The sequence below is a fragment of the Leucoraja erinacea genome, chromosome 9 (assembly GCF_028641065.1).
Source record: "Leucoraja erinacea ecotype New England chromosome 9, Leri_hhj_1, whole genome shotgun sequence".
Taxonomy (NCBI): Eukaryota; Metazoa; Chordata; class Chondrichthyes; order Rajiformes; family Rajidae; genus Leucoraja; species Leucoraja erinaceus.
The window spans coordinates 15835225-15854741 of NC_073385.1; the positions used below are offsets into that span (position 1 = coordinate 15835225).

Sequence of the window (19517 nt, forward strand, 5' to 3'; positions counted from 1 at the left end):
TAAATATTATTTTTTATAATTGAATACATATTTTGATTAAAAAAGAGGTAGATAGTAGTTCAGCACTGCTCTCTGGTTGTGGTAGGATGATTCAGTTGCCAGATAACAGCTGGGAAGAAACTGTCCCTGAATCTGGAGGTGTGTGTTTTCACACTTCCACACACGTTTAACAAACCAAACTCCACCCCCTATCAGTCTGAAGAAGGGTTTCGGCCCAAAACGTTGCCTATTTCTTTCGCTCCATAGATGCTGCTGCACCCGCTGAGTTTCTCCAGCATTTTTGTGTACCTTCTGTACCTTTTGCCTGATGGGAGAGGGGAGAAGAGGGAGTGGCCAGGGCGCGACTCATCCTTGATGATGCTGCTGGCCTTGCCAAGGCAGCGTGAGGTATAAATGGAGTCAATAGAAGGGAGGTTGGTTTACGTGATGGTCTGGGCTGCGTCCACAATCCGCTGCAATTCCTTGCGGTCTTGGATGGAACTGTTCCCAAACCAAGCTGTGATGCATCCCGATAAAATGCTCTCAGTGGTGCATCTGTAGAGGTAGGTGAGAGTTGTAGTGAACATGCAGAAATTCCTAAGCCTTCGAAGGAAGTAGAGGCGTTGATGTGCTTTCTCTTGACCACAAGTGCTGATTGTGCGGAGTTTGCATGTTCTCCCTGATGGCACAGCTGACAATGGCTGAGATGAAGAAGTACATAAAAGGCCATAATTGGAGAGAGCAAGGGTGGAATGTTTGCCTGGAGGAGATGGGAGGACCAGAATGACGGCAGTGGAGGGAAATTAGGCCATGATGAGGATTGAAGTCAATCCTTTATTGATTGCTTTTGTTGATTGTAATATGGATTAGCATGCATAGTGAACTTTGTAACCTTCTCAACTGAATCAACTACAAGTAATTTAAAATAAATATTATCAGACTGTCAGAATTAGGTTGAATATTTAAATATCAGCTTAAACGGCATGGTCGTGCAGCAGTAGAGTTGCTGCCTTACCATTACCCGGGTTTCATCTTGACTGCGGTGCTGCCTGAACAGAGTTTGTACATTCTCCCTGTGACCACAAGGGTTTTCCCTAATTCCAAAGACGTGCAGATTTGTAGGTTAATTGGGTTACTGTCAATTGTCCTTAGTGTCTAGCGTGGAACTAGCGTACGACGAGTGTAACGGACTCAATGGGCCAAAGGGTCTACTTCCATGCTGTATCTCTAAACTAAACTAAAGTAAATGGAGATTAACATGGACAGAGTACTATGTCATTCAGCGGAGAACAAATTTCCACTTCCAGAATTCTACAGTGGATCACAAAGATTCCCAAGTCCATGCATCGGGAGCACACAAAGAGTGCGGCAGCGGTAGAGCCACTGCCTCACAGCGCCAGAGAGCCGGGTTCCACCCCGACTACGGGTGCTGTCTGTACCGAGTTTGTACGTTCTCCCCGCGACCTGCGTGGGTTTTCTCCGAGATCTTCGGTTTCCTCCCACACTCCAAAGATGTACAGGTTTGTAGGTTAATTGGCTTGGTATAAATGTAAAATTGTACCTAGTGTGTGTGTGTAGGGTAGCATTAGTACGCGGGGATCGCTGGTCGACACGGACTCGGTGAGCCGAAGTGCCTGTTTCCGTGCTGTATTTCTAAAATAAACTAAAACTAAACTAAGAGTGCATTTCCTCACAAACTATGTCAGGCACTTGGAAGGGTTTGAAGAAGGGTTTCGGCCCGAAACGTTGCCTATTTCCTTCGCTCCATAGATGCTGCCTCACCCACTGAGTTTCTCCAGTATTTTTGTCAACCTTCAGGCACTTACTTGGATGTTACTGGGATTCACACGGATGTTACCAAGAATAGAGGGCTTGAGTTATAAAGGATAGTCTGTGGGTTTTATCCCTGGACCGTAGGAAGTTGAGGGGCTTATGAAATCGTCGGGGGTACAGGGAAGGAGGATGGTCACAGTCTTTTCCCCAGGGTGGGAGAGTCTCAAACTAGAGAACATTGATGTAGGGTGAGAGGGATTCTGAGGGGCAATTTGTTCCCACAGAGGGAGGGGGATATGTTGGATGAGGAAGCGGTAGAGGCGAGTACAATGACGTTTAAAATACTTTTCGAGACGTTAGAGATACAGCACGGAAACAGGCCCTTCAACGCACCAAGTTCGCGTTGACCAGCGATCACCCCGTACACTATCATTATCCTACGCACTTGGGATAATTTACAAAGTTACCAAAGCCAATTAACCTACAAACCTGTACGGAGTGTGGGAGGAAACCGGAGCGCCCGGAGAAAACCCACGCAGTCACAGAGAGAACGTACAAACTGCGTACAGACAGCACCCATAGTCAGGATTGACCCAGGGTCTCCGGCGCTGTAAGGCAGCAACTCTACCGCAGCACCATGGTGACATTTAGACAAGAACATGCATTGAAAAAGTTGTGTGATATGGGCCAAATGCAGGCAAATGAGACGAGCTCAAGTAGTTTAGTTTAGGTTATTTTGACATGTTATTGTTACTATTATTATTATTATTATTGCTGCTCTTGCTTGAAGAGAGAGGGGAGAAGAGGGAGGCTGGTTCCTGATTATGCTGGTGGCGTTGCGAGGCAGCGTGAAATGTAGATCGAGTGAATGGCAGGGGGTTTGGTTTGTGTGTGTGGGTCTGGGCTACGTCCACAACTCTCAGCAATTTCTTGCGGTCTTGGTTGGAGCGGTTCCCAAACCATGCATCCCGCTAAGATGCTTTCTGTGGCGTAAGTAGAGAGGACATGAATCGGTGCGGTATAATTATATAATGCTGTGATCCCCTGTGTCATCTGCTGTACAGTCTGTGGCTCCCACGCTGATCTTATCAGTCACCGCAGAACTCACAAAACCAGGGTGGTTAAAACTGATAACATTTATGTCATCAAACACAATCGCTTCACTGCCATGTCTCACGGTCTGTATATCCCCAACCTCCACAATATTTTAGTGTTAGTTTAGTTTAGAGATACAGCGCGGAAACAGGCCCTTCGGCCCACCGAGTCCGCGCCGACCAGCGATCCCCGCATACTAACGCTACCCTACACACACTAGGGACAATTTTTTACATTAATATACTCCGATTAATCTACAAACCTGCACGTCTTTGGAGTGTGGGCGGAAACCGAAGATTTTGGAGAAAACCCACGCAGGTGACGGGGAGAACTCCGTACAGGCAGCACCCGTAGTCAGGATCGAAACCGGGTCTCTGGCGCTGTAAGGTAGCAACTCTACCGCTGCGCCACCGTGCAGCCCAGTACTTCTCTCGTGATCATTACCCAACATAGGAACAAAACGGTGTAGCATAGAGACACAAAAAACTACAGACGTTGGAATCTGTGGCAAAATGCGCCGTAAAAAGCATTGTGTCGGGATGCATCACAGCATTGTTTGGGAACAGCTCCATCCAAGACAGCGAAAAATTGCACTGGACACAGCACAGACCGTCACACAATCCAACCTCCCTTCCATTGACTCCATCTACACCTCACGCTGCCTTGGCAAGGCCAGCAGCATCATCAAGGACCAGTCGCACCCTGGCCACTCCCTCTTCTCCCCTCTCCCATCAGGCAAAAGGTACAGAAGTGTGAAAACGCACACGTACCTCCAGATTCAGGGGTAGTTTCTTCCCGGCTTTTATCAGGCAGCTGAAACATCTTACCAACAACCAGAGAGTAGTCTTGATCTACTATCTACTATCTACCTCATTGGAGACTCTCGGGCTATCTTTGATTGAGATCGAGCATGACTGGTTGGCATGCGTCTAAAGCTTTTCACTGTACCTCAGTACACGTGACAATAAACCAATGACTATGACTATTGAGTATGACAAAAGAAAACTAACTATTGGAGGAACAGCAGGTCAGGCAGCGTCCATGGTGGGAAATGTACAGTCGCCATTTTGGGACGACTGGATAGAAAACGTGGAGGTGAGATAACCGGTATGAAGAGGTGAGGGGGCATGGGGGGATGATCTGCCATGTGAAGCTTCAGCAGAGGTGCTTAAGCCTGAGACACCAATAGGAATCTGAGGGGTAACTTTTTCCACACATCGGGTGGTGGGTGTATGGAACAAGCTGCCTGAGGAGGTAGTTGAGGCTGGGACTATCCCAACGTTTAAGAAACAGTTAGACAGGTACATGGATAGGACAGGTTTGGAGGGATATGGACCAAACGCAGGCAGATGAGACTAGTGTAGCTGGGACATGTTAGCCGGTGTGGGCAAGTTGGGACAAAGGGCCTGTTTCCGTGCTGTATCACTCAATGACTCAATAACTGGATTGCAACCAGCTTTAAGTTCCTTTGAGATTGACAATTTCCCGACTCACTAATTGCACCACTAGCTTGCTGTTGCTGCAGTATTCCAAACAAACTGGTCTAATGCAATTCAAATGCGCTCCATAATCTCCATGTCAAGTTGCCTTCACTATTCTGAAAGCAGCAGTGAGTGATCAGTGAATTACAGTTGATTAGTACAGCTGTGGGTTCATACTGGCATCCGACTTGCGCAACTAAAAATATACTGGACGGCTATTCTTGCACGCTGATGGCTCAGGCAATGAAGCTCTCGTTCTGAGCTTTACAAATCCCAACCACAGGATCTATCATGGACCAAACGCAATGATGTGACAGCCAAGAAGGCACACTGCCGCCTCTACTTCCTGAGAAAACTGACGATATTCGGCACGTCTACAATCACTCGAACAATCTTCTACAGACGCACCATAAATGATGTGTCGCAAGCTCAGTGGTGGCCATTAAATCAGACTATTATGGGAACCAAACTCACTCAGAAACATGATTGCATGCGCCTTCCTTGTCCAAGGTACAGAACAGGTGGCACGTTGTTCCCTATTAGAAATAAAAGGCGTGGCGCGGTGGCGCAGCGGTAGAGTAGTTGCTTTACAGCATCACAGAGCACGGTTCATCAGAGGAGTTGTATTTTTTCTCTGTAAATGGCCTGTCCCCCTTTTGAAGATTTCATAATCCAGCGGCAACAAACAAAATGTTGCGACACTTGAGGAGACACCGCGCGTCAATACGCCGTCACGCAGCGACTTTTTCGGTGACCTGATACGACAGTCGCCGAAAAAAATCACCAAGTGGGACAGGCCCTTAACTGTAATGTTATGATGCTGTAGACTCCGGAGAACGTGCAAACTCCGTGCAGACAGCACCCGTAGTCAGGATGGAACCGGGTCTCTGGCGCTGCACGGCAGCAACTCTACCGCAGCGCCACCGTGCAGTCCCTATAAACTATGCTCTGAACTCCGACATTTCTCTCTTTGCCTAATGTTCTTGTGCATAGGTTGACTATTGTCGTGTATAGCATGATTTGACTGGGTAGCACACAAACAAAGCTCTTCACTATGGCTCGGTGCATGCAACAATGATAAACCAATATCAACACATTGGTTCTTCTTGGTTCTTGGTTTCTTGGTCCTCCAAAATATTCCAAATGGAATTGAAACTGGAGGTGGTGAAGGAAGGGCTTAAGCCAGAAAGGGTTATTGGGAAGAAAGAGCTACTTTAAATTTAGTTGCATCTGGTTGGGTAACTATAATAGGGTGGAGATTATTCCATGCTTTAATTGTGCGGTGGAAGAACGAATTGCTGTACACATCTGTCTTTGTAGCTGGGATCACAAATTGCATCGAATGCCCTCGTCTGCTCCTAATTGGTTTGGGTTTGGTGTAGGTCTTGTAATCTATGTCGAGCTGACCATTTAACAATTTTGTAAAAACAGGTCAAATGGTGAGCTTTCACGTCTGTCTTGGAGAGGGTTCCACCCCAGAGAATTCAGAAGTTTGGTGACACTCGCTTCTCTCTCATGGGTGTTAGTAACAAATCGAGCTGCCTGTCTTTGGACACGTTCGATGGAAGAAATGTTTTTATTTGCGTATGGGTCCCATGCTGCAACTGTTAGACTAGGATTCTTCCTGGTGTAGGAAAGTGTGAGGATCTGATCTGGATCTGGAGATGCATAAACTTCTGGGAGATCTGAACTAGGAGGCCTTATTTTCTTTCGCAGAGAGATGAATAACTAGTCATACAGCATGGATACAGGCCTTTGGCCCAACTCGCCCAGGCTGACCAAGCTAGTCCTATTTGCCCGCGAACCAGCAAATATGGATTTAAGATGGAAGAATTTCACTGTCATCCAAAACAGTGTAAAGGGGCTGTCCCACTGTACGAGGTAATTCAAGAGCTCTCCCGAGTTTAAAAAAAAAATCAAACTCGTGGTAAGCACGTAGAATGTACGTAGCGGGTACGTCGGAGCTCGGGACGTCTCTTAGCAGCTCGCAACGCTAACGGCAGGTACTCGGGAAATGCGGTAAGCTCATGAAGATTTTTTAACGTTGAAAAATGTCCACGGGAGCCCCGAGTACCCACGAGCGGCTATTACCGTAATTCTCCGAGTTCGAATCAGGGGAAACGCTCTTGAATTAGCTCGTACAGTGGGACCGGCCCTTTAGGGTCTAGAAATTACTGCCTGAAGGTCAGGAGGAGCAAGAAACCGTAATCCCATTTAAAAATAACCTTGATGAGTCTAGTTGTTTAAGAAGGAACTCCAGATGCTGGAAAAATCGAAGGTAGACACAAATGCTGGAGAAACTCGGCGGGTGAGGCAGCATCTATGGAGCGAATGAAATGGGCGATGTTTCGGGTCGAGACCCAGAAGGTCCTATTTCCTTTCCTCCGTAGATGCTGCCTCACCCACTGAGTTACTCCAACATTTTTGTCTGGATGAGTCTAATGTCACTCATTGAGGACAGGTATGCGGGATTAATGCAAGTTCTTCACTTTTCATTTGATGGGCTGAATGGACTAATTCTGTACCGTACGTTCCCCCCCCCCCCACAATCTATGATCCAGGTTGATAACCATCATGGAGTGTGGAGTTAGACGGGATGTGCTTTCAGATAAAATAGTTCCATTGTCCCTTCAGGTGGATGTAGTATCTATAACAGTGCTTATAGAGTCATAGTCATATAGCATGGAAACAGGCCCTTCAGCCCAACGCTGACCAACATGCCCCATCTACACTAATCCCACCTGTCAGCGTTTTGGCTCATATCCCTCTAAACTTATCCTGCCCATGTACCTTTCAAAATGTTTTTTTTAATTTTGTGATAGTCCCTACTACAACTACCTCCTCTGGCAGCTCGTCCCATACACCCACCATCCACAGTGTGCAAAGGTTGCCCCTCAGGTTCCGATTAAATCTTTCCCTCCTCACCTTAAACATATGTCCTCTGGTTCTTAGAAACATAGGAAATAGGTGCAGGAGGAGACCGTTCGGCCCTTCGAGCCAGCACCGCCATTCATTGTGATCATGGCTGATCGTCCCCAATCAATAACCCATGCCTGCCTTCTCCCCATATCCCTTGATTCCACTAGCCCCTAGAGCTCTATCTAACTCTCTTGAATCCATCCAGTGATTTGGCCTCCACTGCCCTCTGTGGCAGGGAAATCCACAAATTCACAACTCTCTGGGTGAAAAAGATTTTTCTCACCTAGTCTTAAATGGCCTCCCCTTTATTCTAAGACTGTGGCCCCTGGTTCTGGAATCGCCCAACATTGGTAATTTTTTTCCTGCATCCAGCTTGTCCAGTCCTTTTATAATTTTATATGTTTCCATAATATATCCCCTCATCCCTTGAGTTTAGAGGGATGAGGGGATATATTATGGAAACATAAAATACAATTATGGAAACATATAAACTCCAGTGAATACAAGCCTAGTCTTTTCAATCTTTCCTCATATGACAGTCCCGCCATCCCAGGGATCAATCTCATGAACCTACGCTGCACTGCCTCAATCACAAGGATGTCCTTCCTCAAATTAGTCCTTCTTGATTCCCCTACTCTGGGTAAACGACTCTGTGCATTGGCTCTATCTATTCCCCTTGTGATTTTATACTGCTTGAAGAGCAACAAGGGAGCTCTTGAATCCGGGCTGATATTTACTCTTCCATAAAATAGATTATCTGGTCATTTATTGTTCTGATTGTCTGAACCACGATGGGGCCAAAGCCAGGCTAGTCTTAGTGCGCTGATGACAGAAGCGGACCTTGCAACCGCTCCACACTTTTAAACCTCTACTCCTCCTCCAGCACCCTTATCGTGTATCTGTACACTGTGAGCGGCTCGATTGTTATCATGTTTAGTTTAGTTTAGAGATACAGCACGGAAACAGGCCCTGCCTGCGGCCCACCGGGTCCGTGCCGACCAGCGATCCCCGCACATTAACACTATCCTACACACACTAGGGACAATTTTTACATTTACCAAGCCAATTAACCTACAATCCTGCACGTCTTTGGAATGTGGGAGGAAACCGAAGATCTTGGAGAAAACCCACGCAGGTCACGGGGAGAACGTGCAAACTCTGTACAGACAGCACCCGTAGTCGGGATCAAACCCGGGTCTCCAGCGCTGCATTCGCTGTAAGGCAGCAACTCTACTGCTGCTCCACCCTGACTGTCCATTGTCTTTCCGCCGACTGGATAGCACGCAACCAAAGCTTTTCGCTGTACCTCAGTACACGTGACAATAAACTAAATTATTTCAATGCCATTGGCGGGTATCCCCCTTAGTGCCATCAAGTCCTTCCCACCACCTGGTGATGAGAACTGTGCACAATTCTCCAATTGTGGTCTAATTGATGTTTTGTACAGTTTTAGCATTAAGGCCCTGTCCCACTTAATGATTTTTTTCGGCGACTGCTGGCATCATTGACTGACGTATCAGGTCACCGATAAACTCGCGACGCGATGACGTATTGACGCGCGGTGTTTTTCCAAGCGTCGCAACATTTTTTTGTCGCCGCTGGATTTTGGAATGTTCAAATTCATTTTGGCGACACTGATATGATGCCGGCGGCCGCCGAAAAAAATCGCCAAGTGGGACAGGCCCTTCACCTTCCAGCTTGTATGTTCAACATCTCTGCTATTAGAGGAAAGTAAATGATCAAATTTCTGGAGAGATACTTTGACCCACATCTTTCTGAATTAGAAACTAAATGCTACTGTGAAGCCCCAGCTACCCCTGTGGACACGAATAGTTTATGTATTTAATACCATTGTCAGCTTGCCACCCGGGCTTTTATTATTTTATTGCCGTTTAATTATTTGGGATCTACGCACTTTATTGCTGGAGGGATAGTTGAATAAATTCCTGTGCACCGACCGATGACATGGGCAACAGAAATTAGATCATTCCTGCGGGTAACATTTCCTACATTACCACAGTGACTACATTTCAAAACTAGATCATCATTAATGTAAATGCTTTGGATGTCCAGGGATTGAGGAGGATGCTACGTGAATGTAAATACCTCATGCAATTTTTGTCACACCTTGTGTGAAAGGCTCGTGAACAAAATGTTAACAACAGAACACTCCTGCTCTGATAAAAAAAAAGGCGGATGATCTTGAACATGAACTCCGTAAGACATGGGGCTTCATGAGGTGCTGGTCAGGCCGCATTTGGAGTATTGTGAGCAATTGTTAGCAATTTTGTACAGTTCAGTTTAGTTCAGTTCAGCTTAGTTTATTGTCATGTGTGCCGGGACAGGCCGGAAACACTTTTTCACACAGAGAGTTGTGAGTCTGTGGCATTCTCTGCCTCAGAGGGCGGTGGAGGCTGGTTCTCTGGATACTTTCAAGAGAGAGCTAGATAGGGCTCTTGAACATAGCCCAGAGGATATGGGGAGAAGGCAGGAGCGGGGTACTGATTGTGGATGATCAGCCATGATCACATTGAATGGTGGTGCTGACTTGAAGGGCCGAATGGCCTACTCCTGCACCTATTGTCTATTGTCTATCTCTGGAGAGATGGAATTGGTGACGTTTCGGGTCGAGACCCTTCTTCAGATGCAGGCAACAAAAAGCTTTATCTGTACCTCGGTACACGTGACAATAAACTAAACTAAACTAAACGGAAAGTATGGGTTGAGATTAGTTTAGTTTAGAGATGCAGCACGGAAACAGGCCCTTCGGCCCACCGGGTCTGCACCGACCAGCGATCCCCGCACATTAACACCATCCGACACCCACTAGGGACAATTTTTTTTAACACTTGCCAAGCCAACCTACAAGCCTGTACGTCTTTGGAGTGTGGGAGGAAACCGAAGATCTTGGCGAAAACCCACGCAGGTCACAGGGAGAACGTACAAACTCGGTACAGACAGCACCCATAGCCAGGATCGAACCTGGGTCTCTGGCGCTGTGAGGCAGCAACTCTACTGCTGCGCCACCGTGACCGCGTTTCGGTTTATGTTTATTATCGCTACATACCGAGGTACAGTGAAAAGCATGTTATCCAATCAAATAAGATATTCCATACGTAGATACAATCAGTTCAGACTCGAGTACAATAGATTGAGCAAAGAGGAAGAAACAGATTGTAGAATACAGTTTTTTTCAGTTTAGTATGGGGGTTCTGCGCAGAAACAGGCCATTTGGCCCACCGAGTCCGCGGCAATCCCCACACACTGACACTCCTACAACTTACAATTTTACCGAAGTCAATTACCGTACAAACCAGTACGGCTTTGGAGTGTAGGAGGGAACTAGAGCACCCGGGTAAAATCCCACGCAGGTCACGGGGAGAAGGTACAAACTCTGTACAGACAACACCTGTGTTCAAGATCAAACCCAGGTCTCTGGCGCTGTGCGGCAGCAACTATACCGCTGCGCCACCGTGCCGCCCTATAGTTGAGGGACAGTGGATAACTCACTCTTTTGGGCACACCCATCACTGCACCCCTTTCGAGATCAACAGGTTTTGTTAGTTTACCAACAGCATGTACACACTCGCCAAGTTGCCTCATTGTTGTATACTTGAAAGTCAGTTCAGTCACTTTAACCTCATGGCTCCACAGCTAGAATTCCATAATATCATTGACCTGGTTTGTTTTCATCCTGCAGTGATCGGCCGCTGTCTTCAGCAGCAACTCATCACTCTGTAAGTCAATCACCACGGGGAGGGCATCAGTCACATTCATTTCAAACCCTGACTGCTCCCTTCCATTCTCTCTCCGCAACCACACGCATCGGTTCTGGTCAAACAACTCCGCAAACAACTCCGCAAACAACACGCATCCACCCTCCGGAACCGCGTCTCGTCTCCGCCACGCCAGGGTTGTGGGACTGACCTCTTTTTTCCCGGTGAATTTCCTCCAGGAGGTGCTCCTGCTTTGTTATTTGCTCGATGAAAAGCTCGGACTCCGACTCCTTGCTCTGCGCGAGATCTTTCAGCTGGGTTCGACACTGCCGGAGGTGCGAACGCAACTTCAGCTCACGTCCCCCTCGCTCTTTCACTTCCTCGCACAGCCACTGCAGCTTGGTCTGAAGAGGGACATTGTTAGTCATAGAGTCATGGAGTCAGTCATACAGTTTAGATCAGTTACTTTGGCCCAACTTGCCCACAGCGACCAACACACACACCCCCTGAAGAAGGGCCTCGACCCGAAACGTCGCCTATTCCTTTTCTCCAGAGATGTTGTCTGACCCGCTGTGTTACTCCAGCTTTTTGTGTCTATCTCCCATCTACACTAGTCTTACCTGCATGCGTTTGGCCCATATCCCTCCAAACCTGTCCTATCCATGTACCACAAACCCAAACTAGGAAAAGACCACCAGGATCCCAAACTGGAAATACCCCCACAAACCGCCACAATCCCAAGGTAAAGGACACCAACAATCTCAAGCTAAAGGACCACCATTATAGCAAGTCAAAAGACCACCATTATCCCAAGTGTAGTAGCCATTTAACTTAACTCAGTTTGTTGAATTTTATCTGCCTGTAATTATGTGAGTGGGATTTATACGTAGTCTGGGGGCGTGGTTCATGGCTAGGATTCTGGTGCAGACTCCCAAGTACTTAGTTTAGATGAAGATCGTGGGAGAGACACCGTTTTCGACCATGCATGAACATGACCATGAGCATGATTGAAACGCACTTATACAAGAAGAAGCTTTGATGAAATATCTTACTGCTTTGTACTTCAATAAAGAAACTATAAATCAAGAGACTGTTTTTGGAAGATTCATCGTTCGACGGCTTTGAATGTCTCGTGGAGGGCTCATGGGTGCGTGGAGATTACCTTCTGACCCATAATCAGCAAATTAGTGACTAACGAGGACTAAATCCTTCAGACGTAGTAAAGACTGTCACTACACCAAGCTAAAGGCGCACCACATCCGCAAGCTAAAAGGCCTTCACCATCCTAAGATAAAAGGCCACCATAATTCTAAACTAAAAGACCACCTCAATCCCAAGCTGAAAGACCACCACAGTCCCAAGCTCAAGGACCACTAAAAACCCAAGATAAAATCCCTCCTAAAATAAGAAACCACTAAAATACTAAAATAAAAGACACCCACGAAAGGCCTTCATGATCCTACGACAGAAGACCACCATAATTGTAAACTAAAAGACCACCTCAAGCCCAGATTAAAGGACCACCTCAATGCCTTGCCAAAAGACCACTGCAATCCACGTACTTATAGAATAAGAGAGGTTATTAAGTGGTTTGATGTTTCCTACCAGATCCTTAGGCCAGCTACCCCATCAATGTTGTTAAAGAAAGAGCCAACTGAATGTCTGTCTCTCAATGGCATCATTTCAGCAACGAATGAAAATCCCAACCCACTAACTGAATCAATGTGAAGAAGGGTCTCGACCCGAAACGTCACCCACTCCTTCTCGGCAGAGATGCTGCCTCTCCCGCTGAGTTACCCCAGCATTCTGTGTCTCTCCACTAAATGAATAGGAAGGAGCAGAATCATGATCAAAGGTTACCTGCTCTGGAACCGACATTAAAATCTATCAATGACCTGAAGCATTCCTACATATTTGCTTTCATGTTTACATTTCATTTACTAATGATTCCTGGCAAGACGTGGTTGATGATGTGAAGTTATCAGCTTGACTTCTGCTTTCCTGATTTAGCGCCGGGAAGCTGGCAGGCAGTAAAAGGGCTTTTATAGTCAGAACAAAAGTATCCAGTAACAATGTATGAATTTTTGACACCACTTTGATTCCAAACAAGTACAAAAAGGAAAGTTTTATTTCAGCCTGCAGCAAGGCAAGAAATAACAACAAAACTCTGCTGCCAGTAGCAGAAGAACAAGAGTCTGTCAGCAAGGAGGCTGAGCGAAGAAGAAGCCATATTAATCTCGAGCCTTCAGTGAATGGCTGCAGTTAGACTCAGCACGCTACCGAGGCATTCGCATTAATTCACAGCTACGAAGCAGTAAATGCTTCAACAATAGCATGGAAGTTAACAGCACCATTTCCCACTGACATTATGTAACATACAACTTCACCATACTATTTGTTGTTGTATGAAAGTAAATTGATAATACAAATTAAGCAATTTATAGTGTGCGGCAGGAAACCACTTGCCTTCGTACCTCTGTAGAATCATATAGCAAAGCTCATTCATGACGACCATAGATTAATAGTCATACAGCTCAGTTGGGCCCAAGCTGACCAAGATGCCCCATCTAAATTAGTTCCCACCTGCCCAACCCTCCAAACCTTTCCTGTCTATGTACCTCTTCAAATGTCTTTTAAATGTTGTTGCACTATCTGCCTCAACTACCTCCTCTGGCAGCTCGTTTGATACATCAACCACCCTCCATGTGGAAAAGTTGCCCCTCAGATTGCTATTAAATCTTTCTCCTCTCACCTTAAACCTATGTCCTCTGGTTCTTGACTCCTCTACTCTGGGTAAAAAACTGTGCATCTACTCTGTCTATTCCCATCATTATTTTATACACCTCTATAAGATCATCCCTCAACCTCCTGTGCCCCAAGGAATGAAGTCCTACCTACCCAACCTCTCCCTATAGTTCAGGTCCTTTAAGTCCTGGCAACATCCTCATAAAACTGCTCTGCACTCTTTCCAGGTGAACAACATCTATCGTATTGCAGAGAAGCCTATATACTTCCTGGCTGTGGTAGAAAATTGTGAGTGTGGCTAGAGTGGTGCTTTTATTAGACCAAGGGTTCCCAACCTGGGGAAAATTTCAGGCCAGAGGGTAAATTTCGCCTACCCAGGGGGTAAATTTGTCGATTCTGGATTTTGTACATATTTTTTCTCATTGACTGACTGCGTTTGGTTCTGGTGTACCGGTATCTGTTCATCATTAGTTGTTCATAAATAAGTGAAATAGCATTGTTACGTGCTATTAAAGTGCCTGACATGTGGCGTCATCGAAGGGGCGGGATCTATGTGAACACGTGCCTGACATCCAGGGCAGGATCCATGTGTACACGTGATAGATGTGGTCTGGCCATCCACTCACAGACATGCGTCTAATACATGGGGTGGGCAACCTTGTTCTGCATTGGGTCCGCTATGCAGAACAAGGTTGCCCACCCCTGTATTAGATGAAGGAACCAAGTTTTTTCATTTCGGTGACATTTTGATTTTACTGGGTCAGCTAAGAGCTCAGCGTGCCAAGGGACATGAGGTTAAACTTCGCAAGTACAAAGAAAGTAGCAAAGTCAGACAAAATTGTGTGTGCCTGGAGGATAAATGTCAAAAGCAGTTGGCAGAGATTTTCACCGGCACAGGCAGTAAAGGTGGGATTTTAATGCATTTCTGGAGAGAGACTTGAAGAAGGGTCTTGACCCGAAACGTCACCTAACACTTTTCTCCAGAGATGCTGCCTGAGTTACACCAGCAATTTGTGTCTATCCTACAGGAGACAGTGAAGGAAATGGGCTAATGACTTGTGTGGCAAGGTGGCGCAGCAGTAGAGTTGTTGCCTCGCAGCGCCAGAGACCTGGGTTCCATCCAGACTACGGGTGCTGTCTGTATGGGGATTACACGCTCTTCCTGTGACAGTGTGGGTTTTCTCCGGGTGCTCCGGTTTCCTCCCACATCCCGAAGATGTGCAGCTTTGCAGGTTAATTGGTTTCTGTAAAATGATCCCGAGTGTGTACGATAGAAGCAGAGTACGGGTGATCGTTGGTCTTGCACAGACTCGATGGGCCGAAGAGCCTGTTTCCACACTGCAGTGTCAATGATATGGCAGGTAGCTAGGGTCGCCCCGAGAAAACTGATGCTGGCTATATTAGCTCCAAAAGCCTCTTTCCTGGTTCCAAAAAATTCCTACGTCTATTATGTGATCCAGGTTGCTGCTCCTGGAAAGTATCCCGGTTTTGTTTCCACTTCAACAGACAGGACTTCGTCATGCTCGGAAAAAATATCCTTTCCTCGTCCGCCTATGTGAAGAGTTCCTCGTATTGCCTCCAGTGAGTGACATTTATGCGTTCTCTGCAGTAAGAATAAAAGAAAACTTTCTCAAATCATATTGGATTATGTTAACCCATGATACAATTATGCATGAACATTAATGAAGAGAGTATGGTATCTAATTTGTGGACTTTAGTTTAGTTTTAGTTCAGCGATGCTGCGCAGAAACAGGCCCTTCAGCCCACCAAGTGCATGCCAACCCTCAGTCACCCATACACCAGTTCTATGTTATCCCACTTTCGCACACTAGGGGCAATATACAGAAGCCAATTAACCGGCAAACCTGCACGTCTTTGGAACGCGTGAGGAAACCGGAGCAACCGGAGAAAACCCACGCGGTCACAGGGAGAAGTTTAGAGATGCAGCGTGGAAACAGGCCCTCCGGACCACCGCGCCCTCACCGACCATTGATCATTCAAAATATTAGTTCTGTGTAACCCCACTTTTGCAGCCTGCACACTGGGGGCAATTTACAGAAGCCAATTAAGCAACAAGCCTGCGCACCTTTGGAATGTGCGAGGAAACCGATGCACCCGGAGAAAACCCACGCGGTCACGGGGGGAAAGAACGTACAAACTCCACACAGGTAGCATCCATAGTAGTCAGGATCAAACCTGGGTCTCTGGCACTGTGAGGCAGCAGCTGTACCGCTGCGCCACCGTGCCGATTATTGCACGTCAGAGAGCATAGAATCAATGGACAATAGGTGCAGGAGGAGGCCATTCGGCCCTTCGACCCAGCACCGCCATTCAATGTGATCATGCCTGATCATCCCCAATCAGTGCCCCGTTCCTGCCTTCTCCCCATATCCCCTGACTCCGTTATCTTTAAGAGCCCTATCTAGCTCTTTCTTGAAAGTATCCAGAGAACCGGCCTCCACCGCCCTCAATAGAATATAATTCTATTCTAGAATAGACTTCTCAATACGTTTTACCCATTGAACTCAAAATTGTGTGTTTATTATAACATACATCACAGAAGGTGCTGACTGTCAATAATTAGTACTAATAATAAGATAGTATAGCAGAGTAATGAGGCACTCACCTGAAGCAGTGGAGTGACACTGTCTCCAGGCTGATACAGTCCTTGTTGCTCCTGCTTCTTATATTCTTCTCACGCTGTCGCTCTTCCTTGATCAGAAGGTAATTACTTTTGTGGTCATTTACGCTCCATCTCAGATGATCAATTCATTTCTGAGCGTCCATTTGTACAGTGTTGTGCGGTAAAGGAGGAGGACTGACTGAACTTTGTTGCCTTCCACCACAGTAAAGAATGCTGTGGTGGATGTTTGTGTTAAATCCTATTGCGTTTTGTGTTTTTTTTTAAGTGTATCGCTGCTGGCAAATTCATTACGCTGCACCTTCGGGTGCACAGGAGAAATAAAATTGACTTTGACTTTGACTTGTACGAGTCGAGGGGAAAGGTAAAGAAGAGCAGCACGGTGGCGCAACGGTAGAGTTGCTGCCTCACGGCGCCAGAGTCCCGGGTTCCATCCTGACTACGGCTGCTGTCTGTCCGGAGTTTGTACATTCTCCCCGTTACCGCGTGGGTTTTCTCCGGGTGCACCAGTTTCTTCCCACACTCCAAAGATGGACAGGTTTTGTAGGTTTTATTGGATCGAGTAAAATTGTAAATTATCCATAATGTTAGTGAGCAGGATGATCGCTGGTCGGCGCTGACTCGGTGGGCCGAAGGACCCGTTTCCGCACTGCATCTACAAAGTCTATAGTCTTGTGCAGTGGGCACTGGTTTGTGACGTGTCCTGGAAGAGGTGTTATGGGGCTGTCCCGCTTGGGCGACCTAATCCGCGAGTTCTGGCGAGTTTGCCCTCGATTTGTACTCGCAGCATGGTTGACACGTGGTCATAGGAGGTCCTCGTAACTCTCCTTCATGCCCGAGAGTGGTCTCCGCGTACTCGAGGCCTCAGCTAGGTCGTGGCGTTTTTTTCAATATGTTAAAAAATGCCCGTGAGTCAAAAAAGGTTACAATGGAAAAAATCGATACTTTTTTTACTAGTAGGTTTAGTCGCAGTAGGTCGTAGTAGGTCGTCATGTTAGTCGTAGGTAATCGAGGGTAGTCGAAGGTAGTCATAGACAGTCTTCAACATAGTCGAAGGGAGGTCGAAGGAGGTCGTCTTCATTCTCCACTATTCGGTGTCCAATTTTCCCGAAGTTAGTCGTAGCTAGTCGTAGCTGGTCTTCAACATAGTCGAAGGAGGTCTTCAACATGTCATTTTTTAAAAGGTCTTCAACATGTCAAAAAATATTAGCGAAAATACTAGCTAGAAGACTAAGTCAATATGTCAGTAAATTAATAAATAAGGATCAGACGGGATTTATACCTAAGAGATACTCATTTAATAACCTGAGACGTCTGCTTAACATAATGCACTCTCACAAATCTCAAGAACAAGAGTTATCTATCATTTCATTGGACGCAGAAAAAGCGTTTGATCAAGTAGAATGGGATTATATGTTTAAAGTATTGCAAAAATTTCAAATGGGAGAGAGCTTCATCGCATGGATAAAATTATTATATAACAAACCCACGGCTAGAATATTAACTAATAATATACTATCTACGAAATTCCAATTAACAAGGGGCAATAGACAAGGGTGTTCATTATCACCGCTATTATTTGCTCTGGTAATTGAACCTTTAGCTGAAAAAATTAGAACACATCCTGACATCTATGGGTATAATACAAAACATTCAAATAACAAAATATCCTTATACGCAGACGATGTATTACTATATATCACAAAACCCCAAATCAGTATACCAAACATATTAAACCTAATCGAGGATTTCGGATCTTTCTCAGGATACAGAATAAACTGGAACAAAAGTGAAATTATGTCAATAAAACCAAAAGACTCAACACATCTTTTGAAATTCCCCTTTAAAATAGCTACAGAAAAATTTAAATACTTAGGAATTGAAATCACTAGAAATTATCACGGTATGTTTAATGCTAATTATAGCCCCTTACTTAAGAAATTAAATAATCTAATTAAATTCTGGAAAACGCTGCCGATGACTTTAATAGGTCGAATAAATGCTATAAAAATGATCTTTTTACCACAAATCCTATATTTATTTCAATCAATTCCAATATATCTTCCAAAAATTTTTTTCAAAAAATTAGACTCAGACATCACAAACTTTATATGGGATTATAAATCCCACAGAATACAAAGAGCATACCTCAGTAAACCAAAAGAGATGGGTGGTCTAGCGCTCCCTAACTTTATGTACTATAATTGGGCGGTAAATATTAAAAATATGATTCACCTGCTGGACAACTCTGCCCAGCAGGTGGACTGGATTATAATGGAGAGAGAGGACTGTGTCCTGGTAATACAGGAGCGACTCTCCTCTCACCAACGAATTTGAATAACAAACATTATAATAAAAATCCAATGATACATAGTACAATTAGAACTTGGAAACAAATAAAACAGAACTTAAAATTAAGAAATCTATCTCTGCTAATGCCAATAGCCAATAACCCTTCGTTCAAACCCTCAATTATAGATAAATCATTTACACAATGGGAAAGAACGGGAATCAAAACGCTCGGAGACCTGTAAGAATTAGGGAAATTATTACCATTTCAACAATTACAACTGAAATATAACTTGAAAAATAATCAATATTTTAAATATCTTCAAATCCGTGATTATCTGAAAAAAGATACAAAAGACTATTATAATATGCCCCCAGACTTATTAGATGAAGCCATGAAGATAAAGGCTGAATCAGCAAATCTAATATCATATTTATATAATATTATATTGAATATAGAAATACCTACAACAGATAATATTAGAAGAGACTGGGAACAAGTATTAGCCATAAAAATTTCAAAAGAGAGCTGGGATAAACACTTATTATATGTGCATAAATGCTGGATCAACGTACGACATACTCTAATCCAATATAAAACATTACATAGACTATATTATTCAAAAACTAAAATAAATAAACTTTTCCCCAATGTCTCACCCATTTGTGATAAATGTCAGTTACAAGCTAACATAGCGCACTCTTTTGTTTTCTGTATAAAAATCCCAAAATTCTGGAACGAAATATTCGAAATCTTCACAAAATTATTTAAAACAAAACTACTCCCCTAAGTAGAATGGATCATTTTTGGAATATCGGAAGGTTACCCAGAATTAAATATGTTTCAAAAGAATTTACTTAATTACGGGCTAATAATCG

The 19517-nt window shown here is 45.0% G+C and overlaps 1 protein-coding gene across 2 annotated transcripts in view; it reads right to left on the reverse strand.

The window, feature by feature from the left end:
• LOC129700036 (centrosomal protein of 128 kDa-like) overlaps window positions 1-19517 on the reverse strand; it is a 396302-nt gene that overhangs the window by 185374 nt on the left and 191411 nt on the right. For both annotated transcript variants that reach the window (XM_055640193.1, XM_055640194.1), the window contains exon 17: window positions 11175-11367. In XM_055640193.1, coding sequence (XP_055496168.1) covers window positions 11175-11367 — 193 coding nt within the window. The remainder of the gene's footprint in view (window positions 1-11174; window positions 11368-19517) is intronic.